The sequence below is a fragment of the Rhamphochromis longiceps genome, linkage group LG9, assembly GCF_057381845.1.
Source record: "Rhamphochromis longiceps isolate RC_006_pf linkage group LG9, R_longiceps_female_GT1.1, whole genome shotgun sequence".
Lineage (NCBI taxonomy): Eukaryota > Metazoa > Chordata > Actinopteri > Cichliformes > Cichlidae > Rhamphochromis > Rhamphochromis longiceps.
In genome coordinates this window covers 19,352,553-19,369,089 of record NC_140565.1, presented here as the reverse complement: position 1 = coordinate 19,369,089, position 16,537 = coordinate 19,352,553, and the positions used below count along the sequence as shown (strand labels likewise).

At 42.7% G+C, this 16,537-nt stretch overlaps 2 protein-coding genes across 10 annotated transcripts in view; both read right to left on the bottom strand.

Moving 5' to 3' along the window:
• Positions 1-519: 519 nt before the first annotated feature.
• On the bottom strand, positions 520-6,136 carry prdm14 (PR domain containing 14). 3 transcript variants are annotated; one of them, XM_085418645.1, is made up of 9 exons: positions 5,942-6,135; positions 4,457-5,142; positions 4,134-4,187; positions 3,863-4,023; positions 3,504-3,774; positions 3,220-3,422; positions 2,789-2,890; positions 1,709-1,928; positions 520-1,337 (listed from the first exon to the last, which is right to left on the bottom strand). In XM_085418645.1, the coding sequence occupies exons 2-9, from the start codon at positions 5,088-5,090 to the stop codon at positions 1,177-1,179; spliced, it is 1,806 nt and encodes a 601-aa protein (XP_085274771.1). In that variant the 5' UTR covers positions 5,091-5,142; positions 5,942-6,135; the 3' UTR covers positions 520-1,176. The 3 variants fall into 3 exon arrangements, with proteins under 3 accessions (XP_085274771.1, XP_085274769.1, XP_085274770.1); XM_085418643.1 differs by having other exon boundaries at positions 3,220-3,774; positions 5,942-6,136; XM_085418644.1 differs by having other exon boundaries at positions 3,220-3,774; positions 4,457-5,139; positions 5,942-6,136.
• Positions 6,137-7,560: 1,424 nt separating this feature from the next.
• ncoa2 (nuclear receptor coactivator 2) overlaps positions 7,561-16,537 on the bottom strand; it is a 62,455-nt gene continuing 53,478 nt past the window's right edge. For 3 of the 7 annotated variants that reach the window (XM_085418635.1, XM_085418637.1, XM_085418636.1), the window contains 9 exons: positions 16,255-16,458; positions 15,708-15,837; positions 15,375-15,540; positions 14,961-15,257; positions 13,853-13,933; positions 13,185-13,659; positions 12,195-12,372; positions 11,670-11,874; positions 7,561-10,440 (listed from right to left, as the gene is read on the bottom strand). In XM_085418635.1, coding sequence (XP_085274761.1) covers positions 10,429-10,440; positions 11,670-11,874; positions 12,195-12,372; positions 13,185-13,659; positions 13,853-13,933; positions 14,961-15,257; positions 15,375-15,540; positions 15,708-15,837; positions 16,255-16,458 — 1,748 coding nt within the window. In that variant the 3' untranslated portion in view covers positions 7,561-10,428. The remainder of the gene's footprint in view (positions 10,441-11,669; positions 11,875-12,194; positions 12,373-13,184; positions 13,660-13,852; positions 13,934-14,960; positions 15,258-15,374; positions 15,541-15,707; positions 15,838-16,254; positions 16,459-16,537) is intronic. The other 4 variants (XM_085418638.1, XM_085418640.1, XM_085418641.1 and 1 more) reach the window with 4 other exon arrangements.

Below are 16,537 nucleotides of genomic sequence, written 5' to 3'. Positions count from 1 at the left end.
GACCTCATGCTGTTGCCACCACCACACTACCAATTGGGGCTTTCCTTAAATTAACCCTAAGACACACACACACACACACACACACACTTTTCTCTATCTATCCGATCTCAGGGGAACACATGTGGGACAGTTTGTGCCAGCATGAGGGCAGATGTCAGTCATGGCGACTGCCTTTGTGTGTGGAGAAATGACCCTTACTGCTTCATTTCATTGTCATTCATTTGGTCCTGTGGGGTTTGTTCATTTTTACTGTGAGCATGACGCATCCAATTCATCACGTGGCTTAAAAAAAAAAAAGCTCGGCAGACTGTAAATGCATATGGAGTGACATGTGCCTGACTGGATGGATGCATGTCTGGAATTGGGAATGGAGATTGCATTAGGCATGTTGAGATGCAGTTATGTTAATTTACATAAAATAAAACTCTTGCTTCTTGGTTGTAATGGTAAATAACAACTGTTTAAAGGTTTTATTCATCATGAAAACATAAAAAACAAAAACAAAAAAAAACCCTTTAAGACTATTAACAAGCCAGAGTGCACAGTGTGGGCAATGTTAATTTATTTTATTCGTTTTAGAAATACATTTTCTACATTCGGAAATAAACAAGAGCAAAAACACTCTTGTTGCATGCGCTGATTTTTGTTTTTTAGGTTAACCATGAAAAAGTGGACGCTCAAAGTGAACAAACGACGACTCTTGTAGTTGCTTTCTGGCAGCTTAACATTACAGTAAAAAACATTATCATACATTATAAATTAGGAGGGGGGGGGGGGGGGTACATTTATACACAAATCGACTCAAATCTACAGCGATAAAATAGGTTTGCTTTTGAAGCGGTAGATGACGCAAGGAAATAATAATAATAATAATAATAACAATAATAGGCATTACAATGCATCAAAACTGTCCCGCACAACAATAGTAGAGAAGCTTTAAGCCATATGACAATACACAACATGTTCATATATAAACAGACGCGGACACAGTTGCCCAGCAGCTCAAATTATCCAGTTATTATCTACCTATTTAAATAGGCCTGTACAACAAATTTACCTTCATGTTTCACAGTCTCACCACAAACACTGCGTAAAGATTCTTCGCTGTGTTTGTGCTGTCTCAAATCATCTAGAATATATCACAGGATCAGTCATGTTTACAGAAGAAAGTGGAGTCTAGTTCCAGGGCCGATATTCTGGATTTAAAACTGTTAAGCCGCTGTAAGGAAAGTTTTGTCCGCTATTCTTCTGATGGTCCTTCAGCGGAAACAGGGACTCCTCCTGCAATCCTCTCTCCGGAGAAGACGGGAGAATGGTGCTGTCCAAGATTTGCCTTTCTGCGGGGAAGAAAAATACCAGAAAATATGTAGTTTAAAAAAAAAAGTATGCAACATTTTAGTTTGGCAGTTTGCAGTAGTTTTTTTTTAAGGGCATTGCCAATGACAGCAGTCTGTAGCAAAGCTAATTAATATTTCAACTGTCTTAGGTTAATTTTATTATGGAATATTATTATTAATAATAATAATAATAATAATAATAATAGTACTGAACTTCTATTCCTCTTAATATTCGATTGCTTCAATTGCTCTACTGTAATGAAGCTTTAGACAGCACCCATAAAAACGTCTGAACCCATAAAATAAACACCTGATGCCATGCTGTTAGCCTAAAACACTTCCCATGCGGGTATTTTAAATCGAGCGCTTACTTTTGTGGCTTTTCATGTGGTATTTAAGCTCCTGCTCTTCTTGGAAAGACACTCCGCACAGCTCGCATGGATACGGCTTGTCTCTGGCGTGCGTCCGACGGACGTGGCTGTCGTGGGCGGCGTGGGAGGCGAAGGCCTTCCCGCAGTGCTTGCACTTGAAGGGCCTCTCACCGGAGTGCTGTCGGATGTGTGTGCGCAGAATGCTGGAGGCAGTGAAGGCCTGGGAGAGTGGAGTTTAAAACACTGGGTAAATAAGCGCAATTTCAGTTGTCAAGTTAAAGGCAAGATAAACGTTGTTTATTTTTTTTTATAAGCTAACAGTTACCTTTTTCACAGGAGCCATTAAAAAAATATTTTTCAGAAAAAGTTTTGATTTTTGATTTTTTTAATGCTCCTTAACATTTCGTGAACACTTTTGTTAAAGGATTTTTTCCCCCTGTTTTGTGGCATTTTTAGGGGCAGCCTAGTGCTCAAAGGCGGCAAAAACCTTTGGGCTCGTGCCACATTGCTAAAATAGTCGAAATAAAGGAGAAAGGGGAACAGCTTGAACAAAACGTCCACAGTCCGCATAAAAAGGGAAGGATATCGAGAACAAAAAAAACTTCTGCTCATTCCAGGGCCATAAAATAAAAGTATAATCTTGGCAGACAAAGGGGTGGGTGTACATCTGGCGATAATTAGCATGTAAGTGTCTATGCAGAGCGTGCCCTCCGCGAGGAACAATAAGGAGAGGCGCGTGCCAAATGCACCGTAACAGGAGGAAACCCGAAATGGTTTAAAGAGGAACGAGTAGAAAGCCTGCAGGTCTAATAGAAGCAGGTTGGGAAAAACCTCTCAGAGGACAGTGTCGTTATTGCTGGTAAAACAATTTATGTTTCTAAGATTTTCATTTTATTTTGTTTGTATATATTTATTTTTGGCAGCACACCCATGGCGTATTCAAACTATTCTGGCACCAGCAATTAAGTCGAATTCCAGGATTTATTCCTATTTTTCTTCAGCATCGAGCCAATTGTCAAACGGTCTCGTCTTTGTCAAGCCAAACGCATCTTTAGAAAGAATACAAAAAAAGCTTCTTACCTTATTGCAGTAGACACACTTGTACGGACGTTCACCCGAGTGCACGCGCATGTGTTTGTTGAGACTGGAGGACTGGGAGAAGCTTTTCCCACAAACCGAGCACTGCAGCAAATTCACATACACAAAGTGTCACTCGAATGCATTAAGCTCAAAATAAAGCTAAAAAGAACCTAACCTCATTTTGTGAATGGGTTTAAATACATTTCGGAGTTGTTTTCGCTTTTCAGAAACAAAACAAAATGCAAGTCTCATATAAATGTTATTATTTTTTTTATTTTTTTACGTCCAATAAAAATCTGAAGGTCCCTGTGACGCAGTGTAGGAGCTGTTCTTTCAGCACCATCTAAAACTTTTCACAGACCACAACCATGTAAAGGGAGGTTTGTGTGGAAATCCCTCACAAAAGCAAGACGGATGCAGGGATGTTGTACCTTGTGAGGTCTGTGTTTCTCGTGGACGTGGAGGATGTGGATCCGTAATCTGTCCCTCTTCTCGAAAGATCTGTTGCAGAGGTGACACGGAAACTTCCTGTCCCCCTGATCCACGCAGCGGGTGTATTTCAGGTGTTTGTCTCTGTAGTATTTGTACGCAAAAACCTTCCCACATCTGTCACACTTGAAGCCTTCGCTTGAATCTGGGGAAAAACTTTTTTTTTTTACAAAAACACTAAATATATGTATGATGATTAAAAAACTGAAGAAGATTAAATCCTGACCTTCAGAGGGAGGCACCGCGTTGCTGTCCTCTCTAGGGTCTTTCAGTGTGAGGGGGATCCCGAGGAACTGGATGTAGCAGTCTCCGTACCACACCAAAAGCTCCTGGCCTGGCGTGATCTCCTTGCAGGCCTCGTAAAATATCTGGCCCTGGACCTGCACGGCAACCAGGTTCTGCTCCTCGGGAAAGCGAGCGCACTTCACCAGAGACATCCAGTTACCAGATCCCCCTCTTCCGTCCACAAAGTGACTGAGGCGGCCGTTCTCAAACACCTGCAGGGTGTGTTAGAAGTATTAGAAGTATCGACAAAAAAAATCTAGATAAAGACCAGTACTGTGAGGAGACAATTCACCACCCTACCTCCCACATCAAGGTGTTATCGTCGTATATTTTAATTTCGCTTGTGTTGACTAGTTTTCCTTGGAAAGGTCCAAAACGGGCGCCTTTAGGAATACTGCGTTTATCCGCAAAAACACCACAGCTCGAAGCGTTTCCCCAGGATGCCTGGAGAATGGTTAACCCTGCAGCACAGAGCCAAAGCGGTCTCAGATTTCATTACTCTATCATGCAATCAAGGACACACGTAAAGGTGATTCAAATAAATAAATAGATAAAAATGGTGGCTTCTTACCCTCTGGAAGTTCAAGAGTTTCTTTGTCCAGTGGGAAAATGTGTGAGTCAGAAACTAAAGAGAAAACAAACAAATGTGAACAAAATAGGGAGATAAAAAAGGTTTATCGTTACTATTTGAGCGGGAGTATTTGAGTAGTGTTTCATCTTTAACTGCATTACAAAGATTCTGATCGATGTGTTATATTCGGCTATAATAGTAGTGACAGGGAAACATTTATGTTTGGGGGATAGCGTGAAATCAAGGGCAGTTTTTATTATCGCACACCAAACAAAATGAAACGCCAGTCATTTTAATCCATAGTCCGTAATCTGAATTCTCACTTGAGTTTTCCGGCAGGGCCACTCCTGATATGGCGTGACCCACGCTACGCTCCTGGCTGCCGGAGTATCCGTAGAGCACCGTGAACAAGTCGTCCTCACTGAAGTTGTACGATGCGCCCTTTTTCTCTGTGGAATGGTCCGTGCTCCGGAGCCGAAGGAAGCTCTCCTTGGGCGGTGTGTTGGCGGATGTAGGAGCAGAAGAAGACCGTTCACTGGACGGGCTGCTGAAGTCTGAAGACAGCGGACCGGCGGCGTGTTCGGTCACCACAGCAGCCAGCTCCTCCGGTTTGGAGTAGAGTGGGTGTCCGGGCAACATCTGGCTCAGATACGGGATGCTGGAGGCGCTCAACATGTGTTCGTGGAGGACCGAGGCGTTGTGGCCGGCCTGGCCGAGAAAGGGAGTGGCCCCGCCGTGCAGGCTGAGCGGCAGGGAAGCCTGAGCGTCCGACACCAGACGACCGAGGGACTTGAGCGGGTGGAGAAGGTTGTGCGTACGCGGGAAGAAGTCCACATAGTGATGAGGGCCGGGGAGAGGAGCTGGGTAGAAGCCGCGGGCAGGACTGCCCTTCAGCATGCCGGCTGGATAGCTCTTCTCCTTCAGCATTACAGGGATGCTGGACAGGGACACCGACATGACAGCACAGGAGGTGAGGCAAAGGGTCAAATGGAGAAGATGATGTAGCCTTCTGTGGGGAAGAGAGATAGAAGCAAGTGGGAGCGTGGGTAGAGGGGAGGGGGTGTAGTCATAAAAGTTTAATGTAAGAAATCTAAAAAAGGAAACAGGACATCAAAAGAGGCCGAACCCACCAGAACTGATTATTTTAATGAACGTAAGACTTTACTTCGCTCTCCAGTTATGAGCATTTCTTCCAAATATTTTAAGATTTTTCCAAAGGTGTTAAGAAGCTTGGCAACCCTCTGGTTAAATGTGGAACTGATACAAACTGCAGATGATTATGGCTAAGAAATTGAAATCTACAACAGGTTCGCAGTGTTTTTCTTTTAAAATGAAAAGCAATGAAACTGTCGGCGACAGATGAAAATACTGCGCACATAAAGGGGGAAAGCAATCCGCAGTGAACTCGGACAGCCGATTTTGCATTATTTCCAGCTGAAGGGTCACACACAAGCCACACATCAAATGTTCATCAGAGGCTTTTCAGATGACCCCACTGCATGATGGTGTGCTTTTTAGGAACAGTTTACCAGTCAGCCAGTAAATAGAGAGACAAATCAGGGTCATGACACTAATTAAAGAACCGCTGGCCAGAGCAGAGGTCAACATTAATGAAGCTTTTAATGACTTTTACAATCAGCCCGCTGTATGAAGGGAAATAGGGTCGCGATAGGAGTGCGTAATGCCCGCTGGGGGGGCTTTAAAATTACTTTTTTAAAGGTACAAACAAATATGAATCATGTGAAATGATGACTGAAATTAAAGCGGACCGCTACAAACATTTTGTGAACTTTAATAAAGAAGCTTACCTTCTGAAAACAATTAGAGGAGCTTCACGCGGGCGATGTGTCCGTCATGCCCACAGGCCAGAGTTTGATCAACCTCCCGTGCTGTAAAATCAAACACTGCAGACAAACGTTCAGATTCTGCCGGGAGCAGCCGAAACTTAAGAGAGGATGTGCTGCTCTGTGGTCATCTGAGGGCACCTATGCCGTATACAGCTATCTCCTTACTCCTATTGGCCAGGAGTCAGCTCAACCTCATGCATTTCAATGCCACCCACCCCATAGGAATAGATTTTCTCAGGGCCAACCCACCCCCGTGTTCTTTGCACTTCGGAGTCGGCTCTCTTTGCCACAGTGAGGCCGATTATGAGAACGAGCCTAAGATTTCAATTTGCTCACGAGGCGTGGAGTGGATTATCGTGCTTCACACTTAGACGCTAGAAATAAAGAAGAGATTTAAAAAAAAAAATAGCGGGGAAATGACCAGGCATTTATTAGATCACTGCTCCGACCTTTATTGTATACAGAAAAAAAACTTAACCCAATCCCCATCAATACTTCAGTAAAGTGCAAATGTAAAGTTGTTTGCTTTTTTATAAAAGGTTTTTATTGCTAATTTTAAACAGGCAATTTTCTTGTGCTCTAGATCAGCGGAGCTTCTTGTGTTTTTTTGGAAAAATAAAACAAACATAAGAGGCCTACAGCTTCATAAAACCATTTAAAAAGCTCAGTTTTTACTGGCGAATGAAATATTTCATTCGAAACTTTTGGCGATTCGATGACTTGCGATCTTTTATATTAATAAAAAAAAGTCTACCAATTATATAACATTTACAATAGCTTATCATATACTGAAATATATTTGTTCAACTTTGTTATGTTTATGAAAAACTAAATAAAGATGTCACTAAGTAGCCAGCTAATAACTTTTTTATGTTTCAGTTAGAAAAACAAAACCTGAACACTAATCTTCGTGCGCTGGGAAATGAAATAAGAGTCGCTCGATTAAATAATGCAATAACAGAATTCTTTATTTACAAGGCAAATAGCATCAGCGAAGCCATATTAGTTCACAACTTGCATAACTGTGGTTTTAACTTCTCTTGTATATCTAACTTTGCATAAAACGCTCACACACTAGGGGTACAATGATCGATGCGGGTATACAGTGTGACTCGTGAACAATGCAGAAAAAATATCTCGGGAGGAGGGGGGTAAAACACAACAGTAAGCTTTCTTCAGAAAGTCCATAGAGTATATTACATATTGCTTCGGTATCCCTATGTATCATCACCTTTGTCCATACAAACAGTGAGCGGAGGGCGAGGAGATGACCCAACACGGAACAGAGAGCAAAGGAGAACCGTGACCAAGTTCCCAGCAGCTGAGAAGAGTTGAACAATGATGCACCCATTCAATATTGTACACAAGTCATTATACAAATTTATACAGACAGCGGTGTAATGTACAAGAACGGACAAAATCTAAGGCATTATGCTAGGGTTTTTAGCATTTCAAGGTTGCATCTTAGCTCTAAGAAATTGGCAGACAATACAAAAGGGCATTTAAAGTTCTTCAAAACCATAAGTTACAGAGGAAAAAAATATTTTTGATTCATGGGTCCAAAGCCTGGATATCTGTGAGGGGCAAAAATCATTTATTTGCTCCTGTCCTCATTATAAGTGCTAAAAAGAAAAAAAAATGCACTGCTACCAACATGGCTTTAAGTCTTTTTAAAATCTTAACAATCTTTGGAAATTTTGCAAAGGGCTGTGATTCCTTTTTTAAAAATGGCTCAAAAGGCTGATTCTGCATGGCCGCATCTTTTTTTTTTTTTTCCTTGTACAATCAAAACAGCATCTATCAAAAAGGTGGGATCTCCTGTAGGTCTACGACAACAACTAGAACAACAAAAAAAGCACCTGCAGAACAACCAAAGCGTTAATGCAGGCTTCCTTTGTTCCACAGTTGAATTGCTACAGCTTCAAATTTCATACAGAAATTAAAAGTGGAAAAAACAAGGAAAAAGAAGCAACGATGGATAACGTCAGAAACACCGAGAAGAGCACGGTGTAACCGCACATGTTGTCCACACCTCAATGCACCACCAGTCACATCCTTAGGCCTTTATGGACAATACATTCAGAGTGATTCTCTTCCTGTTTTATGATGTAACATTTACATCAGACCCTGTTGAGTGACATCATCATAAATTTCTTGTTTTTCCTGTGGGCCAAACCATGGTAACCATCAAATGGTTACTTAGAAAAAATAAATAAATAAAAAGAAAATGAGTAGAATTCAGAAATCCAATTGAAATGTGAAGATTATTTGGCTTGCTCAAAGTCTGTCCTGGGTTAAAATAGTCAATATAAAAAGTTTATTTTTTTTTTTGAGGAAAATCTTCTGAGGTTAGAGAAGATGACTCGCTTTAGATCTTGTGAAGGCCAAACCAACCCCCCCGTCTGGTGGGGCACAAGAACAAGCAGGTCATTACTGAACACTTTATAGGTGAACTAACTGCCTGAGGTCATAAAATATGGCTAAGTGTCTGTCAGAGCAGCTCTTGTGAAGCGTGCAGTCTTAACTCTGACCTCTGCTATAGAAGAACGGCTGGAGGCAGAGAGGGCATGTGTCAATATGGGGACCACAAACTAACTCCCTCTCCAGATCTCAGCCTATGCTGCATAATCTAATAGGAACGCTGTGTGTGTGTGCTGTGTATGTGTGTGTGTCTGTGGATGTAGACTTTCTTGGTACAAACTGCAATAAAAAACTGTGTTTAATACTGCATCCAAACGCAGAGGAAAAACGTGTCCTTTTTTCCCAGGAAACTGTACAAAAATTACAAAAAAAAACCAAACCAAAAAAAACCAAACCAAAAGATTCTCAAGTAATTGTTATTGCTTGTTTACAACACACAGAACAGTTTGCACCTAGCAGCTTGTATGAAGCATTTTTCCACTCCAGACAACATAGAAAGCACACTTTATCTTTTTTTTTTTTTTTTTTTTTTTTTTTTTTTTAAGTGTATGGCTGTGTTGAATTGATTTTTTTCCTTCTTTTATTTATTTTTGTTGTGTTCTATGCTAAAGGCAGAGAAGCAAGCGATAATCTGTACACTGTATACACAGCACACCCATTTACAACCCTCCCTACCTCCCGCCCGCACCCCTGTCTGCACTGTACCAGAACTTTAAGAAGGTGAAGGTTCTCCCTCCACTTCCTCAAAAAACACACACACACACACACACACAACCCCTCCCCCCAAAACACTGCTCTGCTTCAGGAGGCAGTTGGGGACCAGGCTGAGAGACGTTAAGCCCCAGGGAATAAAATAAATAGGAAAGAAAACGATTTTACTTATTGTTATGTACAAACTCTGTAATTAATTTCAAACTATATTTGATTTTGACATCTTCTGAAACTACATGACCAAAGCAAAATCCACCATTCAGGTTAATAGAAGAATCTTCTCAGAAAGAATACAACCATTGCTGTTAAAATTATAAAAAGAAGTGCCTCTTTCACAATTTTAGAAATATTATTCTTCTTGCTACTAAGATAAAGAATAATCTACAATAATTAAAATGAATCTATACAGAAAATAAAACTTAATTTTATACACTATATAAAACCTCTTTAATTAATCTAATCTTAGAATTCACCATTCAAACCAGTCTTCTGCAGTGTTTTCTTCCCCCCCACGTTCAGTTTCTCTCTCACTCTCTTTTCTAAACACCATATTTTTCACTCTACATCTTAAATTTTCACAACAACAAAAATACAAACAGAAACAAACAAATAGGAAAAATCTAAAAAAACAACAACAACAACAATAATAATAATTATAATAACAAAAACAATAAAATAAAGAACAGCAAAAAGGCAAAATCGGCTAAGTGTCTGAGCTCCATCCATAAGTGTGAACATAACTTGGGAGTATTTGCTGCCATTCGGAACTATGTGGAAATTTCTCCAACGATCCAGAGGTTGGGGGAGGGGGTGGAGAATAAAGGGGGCTCCGGGGGTAGAGAAGAGAAGAAATCAGTGTATGTGATCTTTCGAGATGAGATTGTAAATGGCCGCTGTCCACTGAGAGGAATACATTCATCCGAACAAAATCCACCCACTGCCGCCCCCTTAAGTCAGTGTACCCCACCAGGAGGCCTACAGTAAGTCACACTACGGTGAATGCAGGTGGACAGGCAGATTGACTGGCTCGTCACGAGGCTCTCCCTCCAGGAGGATTAGGCTTGTTGGGACAGATATCCGCGATCCTTCCCCAGCCAGTGTCTGAGTGGGATCCAGCTGGACAGACGGCAAACTTGAGCTGGGGAGGGGCGAGGGGTCGGGGGTCAGGGCACGGCCTGGCTGGTTCAAGGGGCAGTCGGTTGATTACGTGTTTTCTTTCTTTCTCTCTCTCTTTTTCTTTTTTAAATAATTAAAGGGCCGACGCGCTTCTTGAGCCAGGTTGATCACTGAGGTCCAGGTGAGTAGCTCCATGGGGGTCAACAGTATTTCTGCAGAGAAACAGCACACTGTAAGTCCCAACTAGAAAGGCAGTTACTGAATCCGCAATTCAACAGCAGCACATCTGACTGGTTAACTTGAACTTGCAGAACCTAAACTTGTTTGCAGAGCGGAGTGCATCGTCGGCTCAAAAACAAGTCGGTAAATCACAGATGCCTGCACTAATGGGCAAACAGTAAATAATTGAAATAATCTAAGTGCCAATATTTTTCTATAATCCTGCAAGGGAGATAAATCAAGTGACACGTATACTGGTGTGTTACAACAGTCTCAAGTGCAGACATCGAATGGCAGCCCCTTGGTTAAATATTCATGGCCCTTTATTGGCTTAAAAGCATCGCGGACAACAACAGTGCTTTCCATATACCAAGCTAACAATACCAGTGAGACAAAGGAAGAAGGATTAACTTGGACAACATTAAAACAATGATAAACACCAGCAACTAAGTGCTGCCAAAGTGAAAACATTTTCACATTTAGTGAGTGGGAGAAGTAGCTTATCTACATGCAAGTATGACTTCACCTCTCCTAATGACGTAGGGTCACTCTCCTGAATGTGTGTAAAGGCTGTGGCGATTTGACAGATCTGAGGCCTTAAGGAGTCAAGCTCTCCATGTTAAGCCAACCAGCTCGTGAGTCCACAGCTGACAGAGGCTGGTCTTTGATCGGCATACCCGTCTTTAGCCGTCTACAGTCTCAACGCTCCGGCTTGGAAGTGCACATTGCTAATTACATCACTGACCTCTAAGTTCAAGTTATGCAGCAGAACTACAGCAAGAAGAGTTACGTAAACAACTAAATTATTCACTAGCCTGCTGGTTCAGTAAGTGTACCCAAACACTCGGGGTCGTATGATAAGACAAACACTGATAGTAGAAGCCAGGAGTGGAGAGAAAAGCCTTTTAGTATTTCTTGGTCCCCTGATTACTGTGTAAAACTTTGTGGGGTCCATTCAGTTAACCTGGAACTGATTTCTACAGAGTACGACTGTAAAGAGATACCCTGAGGATATTACAGGAGCCCCTGAACACCTCTAATTCGGTCAGGCCAAGCCCGATGATGCCCGACTGTGAAAGGATGAGAAACACCAGTGGGTATTTCCTAAACCACTCAAGTTTCACCATTTTTGCTCTAACAATTAGAAAAAAAAATAAAAAAGCTTCCTAATGTTGTCTCATTTAAAGGACCAATGTATCTGGACTGGCCTGAAAGTATTTACCTGTTCTTGCCCCATGGAGGGCAAGCCAGGTGAGGGACCCGAGGCCATGGACGTGACACTCATTTGTCCGGCCATCTGGCCCATGCTGCTGGTTGCCATGTTGGAGGCCAGTGACGCGTTGTTGAGGTTTATGCCATTGCCGTTGTACATGTTGCTGTTATTCGGCTGGCTGAACTGCGGCGATGCCTGCTGCTGCGAGAACATACTGCGGAGGAGAGAGAAGTTGTGTAAGTAAACACAAAATCAATAATATGAATGCAGAAAGAAAAGTACGTGACAACACTCACTTTGGGGTGTGACCTGCTCGGTCAGCCAGAGAAATCTGGCAAGTTTTTCATCTTTAACAAGTGGTACAAACAACTCTATGGATAATGGATGTCAATACTCTCTATGGATATCAACAATGTTGTTGATAATCATGAATCTCCTCACGAGCCCTTCCTAAAAATAGCTACGCATATATTCATAGAACTCGAGTTGACAACATGAACTGATGCTGTAATGAGGTGCATCAGCCATCCTTACCTGTTGACTCCCATATTGCCCTGCGGCCATCCATTCATGTCAGGGGAACCCTGGAAAGCAGCACTCTGCTGGCCCTGCTGCATCATTGGGGACTGTGTGTGGGCCATGCGGGGTGAAAGCAGAGGGCTCTGTGGTGTGCCGGGACCTCCAAATGTTCCATCTGCCTGTTGGCTCATACCTGTGGATCAAAAGAGGTCAGCCCGACTCAACCCACGGAGACTTGTTAATAAACCAATGCAATGAGTAAGGAAGTGTAGTCGACTCCATGCAAATGACACAAACATGCCACATAAAGACAAAACACTTTGACGAGCACCTCACGCGATAATAGCCCATTCCAGAATTATTAGCCAAAATTTATATTTCCGTCATGCATGTGACAAATAGAAGGCAGAGAACTAGAAAGAAAATGGATTGGGAGATAGGTCAGGAGGGAGAAAGGGGAGAGAGAGATGAAACTATTGCTCTGCAGGCACCCACAAGCCATAAATAAAAAGTTCTCTAACAAACCAGATTACCAAATTATATAGATCATACCCAGGCTGCATGTCAAGCTGTTAGACTGACAGGTACCAGAGATGATTCATGTCCTTACTGATCACAATATTTAGAGTTTGGCATCAGTGTGGAGCATGAAATAATGCTTTATTGTGCTTCTAGTGTCCCCTGGTGGAGCAAGAGTGAATAGCCAGGTCACCCTTTTTGGACAGCGCACAAAATAATAAAGACATATGGCCACACTTACAGACAACTACTCACAAGTTATTCCGTTTTAAAGGGGAGAATATTAAGTATGATTTGCATGATGCAATGGAAGCTGATTATTCTAGTCATCAGTATATAAAGTTACAAATCGCATGATAGCAGCTACCAAAAAGCACATGAAGCAGCTCAGGTGGTCACATCAACACACACATACGAACACGAACACAGGTAGTAGGGTGAGGTGTAGGGTGAGGTGTGTGGTTGGCTGGGGTGGTGGAGCAGTACCTGAGTTGGGAAACTGAAAGGCACTGTGCTGCATTTGGGGGCTGAGTACGGCCCCGTACTGTCCGCCCATCATGTTTGTGTTTCCCATCATCATCTGTGAGGAGGAGGAGGGAGTGGAGGAAGAGGAGGAAGTGCCATGCAGGTGGAGGTTGGGGGTAAGAGAGGGCAGGCTGGGGGAGAGAGGAGAGGGGAAGGAGCTGGTAGGGGGAGGTGACGAAGCCAGGCCTGTACTGGTACCGTAGCTGGGCGGGTAGGGGAGCTGCTGGGGGTTGGCCTGGGGATTCCGAGGGTTACTCATGCCTCCGGCGGCCATGTTGGGAGGCAGGTTGAGGCCCTGAGCCCTCATGGCCATGCTCCTTTGCTGCTGGACCTGCTGGGCCTGTTGCACCTGCTGCTGCTGCTGCTGCCTCTGTCTCAGGTGATTACTCAGCAGCTCCCGCTGACGTTGTGCCAACATCTGAGCATTGATGGTTCCCTTCAAGTAAGAGAGGTGGTTTGAATATAAAAAACAAAACAAAAACCCCCACTAACAGCATCTACAAAAAGCAAGTCTACACAACACTGACATCATAGCCTTTAATTTACTGCAAGCTATTAAAGAGATGAACCCTACCTACAGTCACAACATGTCTGTGCAGGCGGCTCATGTAATGATAGTGGGCATATACCTGGTTTGGAGCATTAGTTCTAAGAGGTAGGTTCACATTTGACACACCGCTCATCTGAGTCATCATTGGTTGGCGATTCTGCTGGAAGAAAAAACAGAGGAAAATGGTTGTTACAGAGAGAAATATACACTTTTTAACCCTCTGTAGCTGACGGAGATGCTGTGTGTCTAAAAAAACAAAAACAAACAAACAAACAAACAAACAAACAAACAAACAAACAAACAGGATTTTCAAGGAAAGCCCTCAAAGCACTAACACAAAACAAAACAAAAACAAGACACCTTTCCTATTGGTGGAAAAATACATCACATCAACCAATCACACACTTCTATGGCAACATGTGGTATTTGGTTGCTAAGGAAAAGGAGAAAAAAATGAAAGTAATGGCAAAAGAGAGCGATATAAATAGCAAGTTTCGAGACATTTAGCATGTTTGGATTCTACAGTTAGTGTGTAGTGTAGTCATGTTTTTGTTTGTGTGTGTCAAAACAATGAGGCCGCTCGTTGTGTGTCAATGAAGCCACTACTGAATATCAGAAATGGCCAAAAAGCCACCAAAGGCAGATTGAAATGTACACGCTATCTGCAGGTGGACAACAGGAGTCACACACCTCGAAGGTTTCATGCCTGTGTACAAATTTAGCAAACAACAATTTATATTTGCATTTCAAGTTATGAATATGATGCATTAAACATATTTGTGGTTTTCATAGTTTAAAAAAATAATTTCAACTTTATACTTAATTTTAAAAGTATAAAGTAAATTAAAAGTAGGAAAAAATGGCCAATTATATCCATGACCCTGGAGGGTTAAAACCCTTAAATAATCTAATTTTTATGAAGACACTGTTAATCAGGATTTGAAAATAACATAATCTATAGTTTTACATTAGAATTAGGCTAAAGTCCACTGGAAGCCTAATGCGTGGCAGGTAGATTTAAAAGTTCCTATGTTGTCATCGAAGCTGCTAAAATGTCACCCTCAAGGATAAAAACACAATTCCTGTCCGTGTGTTCTCGATCCTAAAGAGAGAGGTTATAGTAGAGTCAAGAATCAGTGAGCAAGAGTACTTCCAGCAGTGTCAGGACAGTCTAGATTCATGTGCACCTGCTGTGACTGAAGCCGGTGCTGGAGTTGCAGTCGTAGTGTGTTGGGCTGGTTGGGGACGACTCCAGTAGGCCTGAGTCCTGGCCGGGCCGGCATTCGCATCATTTGGAAACCTGGCCGTGGACCCATCTGGCCAGGCATCGGGTGGAAACCTGGCTCTTGCATGGGGCCACCAGGGTAGCCTCTCGGTGCCATGTGTGATGCTGGGGGACCGAACTGCTGGGTGTACATGGGGGGCTTCTGATCCAACATCACCGAGGGTTCCTGGGGGAACTGGTCTGGCTCCAGTGATTGGCTCTGAAACAGGCAGCCATATATTATTAAAAAAAATGCAGCACCACAAACAAAAATAATAAAACATCACTTAAAAACCAAGAATGTTATAATGTAGGTTTGGCAGGATGGAAATCCCACCTGTTCTACCATAGCAGGGATCCCCAGAGCACGATCGAGCTCCTCCAGGCCATCAAAGTCTTTTAGTGCGGTGTACAGCTGAGACATCAGAGCCCCCTCGTCCACTGCACTGCCATCACTTGAGCTGAGCCCTGTATTGCACAGCAGATCATCCTGGGGTGGAGCCCTGAGCGAAGAGGAGACAAACAAATATTTTAAAAACATTGTCTTGTATATGCCACAGCAAACATTTAGACCAACAGTTAAACTATTAAAAAATATAGAAGTCTGATGAGAATAAAAATGTTAACTGTGTAAAATTATGCCACTGAGCTACGCTGGTAATGAGCTTACCTGCTCTGGTTTACAAAAGCTGTCTGATCAATTGGCATCATGCTGTCTGGCCAGGGGGCCGTCTGGTTGGGTGGAGCCTGTTGTTGTGAGAAATGGTCACCAACCATTCCAATGTCTATATCTGGTTGGGCTAAATAGAGAAGAAAAAAAAAAGATTGGCTAAATATTAGACAGTGAAGTACTTATGGGTCATGATGAATCAAGAGTGAATACTCTTTAAAATAAAGGAACGTGCAGGGTAGCAGATCTGAGTTAACGCCATGTGCTGCACTGTGGTTAACCACTAGATGGCAGCTTTTACAAGTATGACAAGTAGATATCTGCTAAGGAGTTTTAGATGGATCACACCTGACAACTCAGATCTAATTTCCACAAAGTACAAGTAATTTTGTTCTGGGTTTCTATACTGACATGCTGGAGAATCTGGTACTCTCTTAGGGGCTGGGAAATAGCTTTATTGCATTGCTCAGTCTGAAAACCAGCAGTGTGGTTCTTTCTGCATTTAAAACATTGTAATATGTATTTTTTTGGTACACAGCGCTCTTACTATTAGGCATAATTGGAGACTGCATCATCTGTCGGGGCCCTGGTTGGCTGTTGGGCCTCATGGGAGTACCACTGGGTCCCGTCCTGCCCTGTATGGCATTTTGATGGCCAGGGCCCGGCGCTCCTATAGGAGGTGCAGAAGCTGGGCCTACCCAGCCCTCCTGCTGCTGCATGCCTGGCCGTGGACCACTTGGAGCCATCAGTGCTGGGGGAACACACACACACACGAAGATAAGAACCAATGAGAAAAATCTCAGGACAGATTTCAGTAGATGCCCGCTGCC